The following is a 6,101-nucleotide window of genomic DNA, read 5'->3' as shown; positions in this document are numbered from 1 at the left end:
CATCTAAAACTTAACATTGCTTTTAAACAGTTTCAGTTGAGATTACACAGTAATTATGCAGGATGTTCTTTTATTTTTCATTTCTACTACGAAAAAAGTACTTTACATGCTATTAAATCTGTGATAACACAGTACCTGATACTCTAAGAGGGCTTTACATTGGTTTTAACAGCTGTGGAGATGATATAGTCTTCAAATCAACCCACATCAATTGTGCTGAAACTCAAAGCATGATTCTTTGTTGACTTCTAGTATCCTTTTTTCTAAGGAAGAAAGGCACTAACTTCAAGTACATAAGAAGTGTGTTTCCATGAGGGGTCATTAGGTTCCATGATTTGGCACATTAAATGTTACGAATTTCAGAGCTTAAAAATTCAGCACTACTTAACTGGAGGCCCAGTTTCACCCGCTGTGTTGAGACCACAGGAAGTGTGATTCTGGAGCCAGAATCCACAGTGCACCATGAAAATGCACAGGGCTTCTGTTAGGACCCAGAAGCTCTCTAGTGGCTCATCACTGCCCACTTTGTGCTACTCAGTGTTCCCTGCCAGCAGGCTGTCAGACAGAAGTCAAATGGAGACCTAATTCTACAAGAACTTAACCCAGCTTTGTTGCAGAGGGGCTGTTTGTTCACTCATTTCCTCCATTTGTTCTCAGCTGCCCTACCAGTCACCAGCTTTCTCAGTGCCACCAAGTCAGCTGGTACCAGGAATCATTTCAGAAGTCATTTTAATTGAATAGTTGGATCATTCCACAAATCTGATTTGCAGTGTGGCTGCACAGTATTTGAAATAATAGCTAGGAAGCAGTAACATGAGGCATGGAAAGAGGAAACTTCAATATATTTTGCAGATATAAATCTGCAAAAGAGAACAACGTGGAACTGTATCCCCAGACAAAACTAGTTTCAAAACCTGCAGATGTGCTAAAGAGACTCTTCTTGGGCCAGAGCACAGTTACAGAGGTTGCTCCAAGGTACATTTTCTCCAACAGCAAATGGGATTGAACTAAATTCCTTCTCATCTACCCATCTCACACATTTTGCATGCCTTCCTCAATCCTACCACTGAAGGTTTGTGGTCTGCAGTGTAGAATAAATCCCACAGATCAACCACATCATTCCAGTTTAGCTAGAATACAAGCAACAGAAAGCGTACATTTGTCATCCTTTACTGTATGTTCCCACTTTATTGCTATTGTTCCTCAAGTTTGAAGAAAATCCCAGTTTCTCCTCTCAGGATGTTTTCTAGAACCTCAGCCATTGCTACAAGTATTCACTGACATCTTCAAAATGCAATAATTTGTTTTTAAAGTAACAGAAATGATGTTTCTAGGTAACATCTTTGTTTTCAGTCCTTCAGCAAAGGACAACAAAATCTGATAGAACAGGACTCAGGAGAAGTGCACTTAAGAGCGAACACGAGAGACATGGCTGTCACTACAGGCCAGTACAGTTCTGCTTCTTTTCTGTTACACCAGACAACAGTAACAGGGCTTGGGACTTTCCAAAGAATACCCAGTACAGCTACTAAAACCACAGGACATAAATAACACAAGAAACACAGTCCCTGCTCAATTTCATTATACACAGAAATGAACGCGACAACAGATGTGTGTGGTTTTCACGTTTTTGTCAACTCTGTTCCCTTACAAGCACACCAAGTTTCCAAGGAATGTAAATATACATCCAACTGCATTTCCAGAAATATCATAGAGCAGAACAAATATTCCACTCCCTATATAAAGGGCTTCAGAAAGCAGCAGTCTGATGAAGCGACAGGAGCAGCCCGGTAAAGTTTCAGAGTGTTCCTAAGCTTTTGCCAGTTTTCCTCTGTAATTTCCCTCTGCTAACCTGTCTGCTCCAGTTACTGCATCTCAGCTGTGGAAGAAAACACGGTACGTAATAATCTCTTGACAGGATGTATTGCCTTTTTGTATGCAACAACTGTTTTCTTTCTATTTCTGTTTTTAGAAACAATTGCATGCCACTGAAATCCAGAGGAATATTTTCACTGGATTGGGATTCAATCAAATACAGAGATTATAAAATCTGTTGAATTTCTTAACCTATGCTTTCAGTTTGAAGCACCGCCTAACGAAGACAATCATGTTTCTCAGAGTTACTCTGCTAGGAATTCTCCTTCTCAGCATCCTCGGGACAGAAACTGCTCTGGCTGGCTCTAGTTTTTTAAGCCCTGCATATAAAAACCTACAGGTAAAAATTCAGAATAATGCCTTTCCAAAATTGTCTCCCTCCATAATTCCTTAAAGCCAAGATTCTTTACAACGTTCAGAGGTTCTGAAGATAATGTTTCTGGAAGAGGAAGGAGGTATTCCAGAGAATTACTGTAACAAACCATTCGTGTGAGAACACATAACTATTGATCTTAGAAACAAACCAACCCTCCAAACAAAAAGACCACAAACAAATTCAAAGCAGCCATTGAAATAAGTTGCTAACTTACACTTTGAAACTTAGTTGGAAGGTGGCTGTTCCATAAAGAGCCCTTAAACAACCCCCTGATAAAGTGAATGCACAATAGTAGTTCAATTATTATACACCCACACATCCACATAACTCTAGCAGAACCCTGCAATGGCTCTAACTAATTTGCTGCGTTTGCATTAATTACATTTTCCCTGCTACAGGCTACTTTGATTATGGGATTTTATGCAGATGCTATTTTGTTTGCTTTCTAGCAACAAAAGGATACAAGAAAAACAACTGCAAGACTACATCCTCGAGGCACAGAAAGCTTTCCGGATACAGATGGAACAGAGGGTGACAGTAATAGCGCTGATATCGAGGTGTGTATTTTTCACTCCTGCTCACATAAAAGTTGAAATGATTTTGATGGGGTGGGAACACAATTTCTGCCACAGGAGGTGTACAAGTGAAAGTCACAACAATTTAACTTGAAGGGCATGCAGAAAAGGACATGTGAGAACTGTCAGCACTGATGGCATGAAGTAGTTCAAAATGATCTGTATAAGGCAGATCGCGATCTCCTGTTGAGGATGCACTTACATTTCAGAACGAACATATAATAATGCAAGTTTCCTCTCCTTTCCTCTCCTCCAGTTTATAATGCAGTTTGGTCTGTAGTGGCTATGTACTATGTCTATCAGATGATCATTACATGTCTCAGCACTGTTAAATGAATAGTTGATAACATTTTTCTACCTCTTGCTTATTGTCATGCCTACTAACAAAATTAACCTTTAGTGTCCTTGTCCAAAAATCATCTGTCAAACTCCTTTAACGTTTTTATAGTTTAATGTTCCTTTTGAAATTGGTGTCAAGATAACAGAAAGAGAGTATCAGGAATATGGACAAGCACTGGAGAAGATGCTACAGGACATTCTTGAAGAGAATAATAAAGGTATTTTCAACCAAGTCATAAAAGCAGAGACTTAAAAAAACATACCCAAAACGCTGTCATCCCATTTGTCATGTGAAACAATCAGATCAGCATTTCAGAAATGACTGGGCCAAAGTAACCGAGCTGCCACTGACAGAACAACTGAGGTATCTGATATTCAGAAAATGCTAGTTTAACTTCAAGGAATCCCAGAAGAGTACATAAGGTAGTTGTAAATGACTCACTAACAAATTCTGAGTATTAACTCCCACCACAAACTGTTGTTTTTGGTTTTTGTTTGGTTTGTTTTTTTACTTATACAGCCCTTCTCTCTTTATTTGCACTCAACTATATTAAGCTGCCCTTTCCAAACCTTGCAAGGGTTTTGTCAGGCTTCAAAACTGTATTACACATTCCAACTATAAATCAACACCTCAGGCTTCCTTCACCCCGCTTTTCTGGATCCCAAGAACTGCCCCAGGCTCTTCTCTGTGCTCTCAATTCCCTTTGAAGGGCTGTTTCTACAGCCATGACACAAATAAGACAGTTTTATGCATGCATGCATGCCTCAAAATAATGTAACTATGTGAAAGCTTTCTCTTCTTTCCTCACTTGGGTGCTTGAGGCACTTCTGGATAGATTTGCAAAACAGGATTTCCAGAAAAAATATTTTCAAAATAACCTATCTTTTGCCTTTTCAGAAACTCAGACAAAGAACTGAAGCAAGCTAAAGGACAATCACAGCACTAGACAGCCTGATTTACATTCTACTGGAAAATGAAACTATTACCGAACATCTCTAAGAAAGAGTTCATGAACTTGAGTAGTTTGCACTAAGAAAAAGAGGAATCTCCAAGCAAAACTTCAAAGGGCAGTGTGAATCACAGGCTGACCTATAGGCTTTACTTCCTTCCTTAGTATCTGTTGTGATTATTTTAAGATATATTTGAAAGCTGTATTAATCTTTTCTGAAACTGGTGGAAATTTCAACTTACACTTCTACAGACATCTGTAACTGAATAAAGCTTATGCTGAAACTGCAACCATTTTTTATTATCATCTCAAACTAGATGGCTCGTGTCATGAAGTGTACAAACTAGATGCACACAGAATTAACTTTCAGCTACCAAATTTCCTTAATTCTCAAAGGATTTGTTATCATGGGTATTATCAAGGAAACCACCCAATATCTCTTCCAGTTAAAATAAAATCAGTTTTCCAGTTAACTTACTCGGATTCGGAATCAGAGTGCTAGGTATCAGAAAAACAAGGTAAATTGCCGCGCTACAAGTGCACACACCACTATGCTCCACTGTGGTACACATTCTTTTTCTGTATATAAGCAATTACACACCTCCAAATGCCAACATGAATGCTCACGTAGATTTGTGGGTCCATGAAGATTTTCTGGTGAATGCCTTAAGATGTTTTATGAATTACCTTGGAAGAGGCTAATGTGATAAAGGTAATACAACCACAAGGGTCAGTTCTCAGACACACTGTCACAGAATTTATCGCCCAGGGGAACTGATTCCTTTGGTACCACTAACATCATCTTGTATTACACCACCAGAAGTCAAACAAGATTCACAAAAGGGAGTAATCTGCAGAAGTGTTACGAAAGGGAGCAGTCAGAGCACCAAAGTCACATCAGTAATCCGTAATTCTACTGCTTAAGCGTTATTTCTGAGAAATATTTAACACTTGCCAAGCACGTCCACCAAGCAGCCGGCCAGCACGCTTCCAGCAGCGCCGAGAGGAACCTCGTGGCCGCTCGTCCCCAGCAAGGCAGCGCTGCGGTCAGCGGCTGTGTCCGGCGGAGCCGAACGGGATTCATCTCACTGTGGAGGGAAACACGGCCTAGTTCGCGGGATGAGCACGGAGCCAAGGCCATCACCCTGTGCTGCCCAGCCAAGCGAGCAGCACCACGAAACCCACCCAGCCAGCACCAGTGGCTCCCAAAAGACAGCAAAATCCCACCAACTTTTCCTCAGTGACTTAAACGCGCGTGGTATTTTCGATCTTGCAAACGCAGCAGCGACCAGCAGAGGGTGGCACGGCCCAGCAACCGCCACGGGGCTGAAGCGGGTCTGACGCGCTCTGCTACTGCCTGCAATAGAACAAGCATCAGATTGTACAGCTGTTCAAGCTGCCTTTGCACAGCGCGTTGCTTTGGAGGCAGACGAACAAGTTCATCACAGACAAAAACGTTCTGTAGTGCCCCGTGCCGCTGCAAACAGCACCGCGGGGCGAACCACGCAGCGCGGGGCGAGCGGGATGAGGCCCATTCTGAGGGGACGGCCCCGTGGGCGGGACCTCCGGGCAGGCCGCTGCCGGGAACCGATTGGCTGAGCCCGCTCCGGGCAGGGCGGGAAAAAGCGTTAGCTTACCTCAGCACCGCTCCGCTCACACTTACAGGCAACGACAGGCGTGGGGTGCTGGGCTGGTCCCCTGCAGACACAGACCTCTGCTTTATTGAGCCGCAGTAAGCCGTTTTCCTGGGCTATAAATCACGAACAAGCTGGATGTCACGACAGGGCTTTTTAGTTTCTTATTCTCAGGTTTATTAATGAAGTATACATGTGTCAGGTTGAGATTAAAACATATTATATTGAACAGCCGATGTAAGAACATCAGTATTGTAAGACTATGCAGAATATTATCTATGTTACATTACACTGAATAAACAGCCGAGGGTTCCATACCTCAGAATAGTTTTAAGATGAACACGGAACAAGA

The 6,101-nt window shown here is 41.9% G+C and overlaps 1 protein-coding gene across 1 annotated transcript; it reads left to right on the top strand.

Moving 5' to 3' along the window:
* The first annotated feature begins 2,107 nt into the window (after positions 1 to 2,107).
* GHRL (ghrelin and obestatin prepropeptide) lies at positions 2,108 to 4,126 on the top strand. The gene is made up of 4 exons (XM_065749355.1): positions 2,108 to 2,215; positions 2,701 to 2,808; positions 3,275 to 3,383; positions 4,064 to 4,126. Exons 1-4 carry the CDS (start codon positions 2,108 to 2,110, stop codon positions 4,081 to 4,083), a joined length of 345 nt encoding a protein of 114 aa, XP_065605427.1. The 3' UTR covers positions 4,084 to 4,126.
* Positions 4,127 to 6,101: the final 1,975 nt, after the last annotated feature.

Source organism: Cyrtonyx montezumae, unplaced genomic scaffold (assembly GCF_038088225.1).
Source record: "Cyrtonyx montezumae isolate F1298 unplaced genomic scaffold, pur_monq_1.0 scaffold_6, whole genome shotgun sequence".
In the NCBI taxonomy this organism is placed as follows: domain Eukaryota; kingdom Metazoa; phylum Chordata; class Aves; order Galliformes; family Odontophoridae; genus Cyrtonyx; species Cyrtonyx montezumae.
The sequence above is the reverse complement of the archived record's forward strand: the minus strand, read 5'-3'. Positions and strand labels throughout refer to the sequence as shown.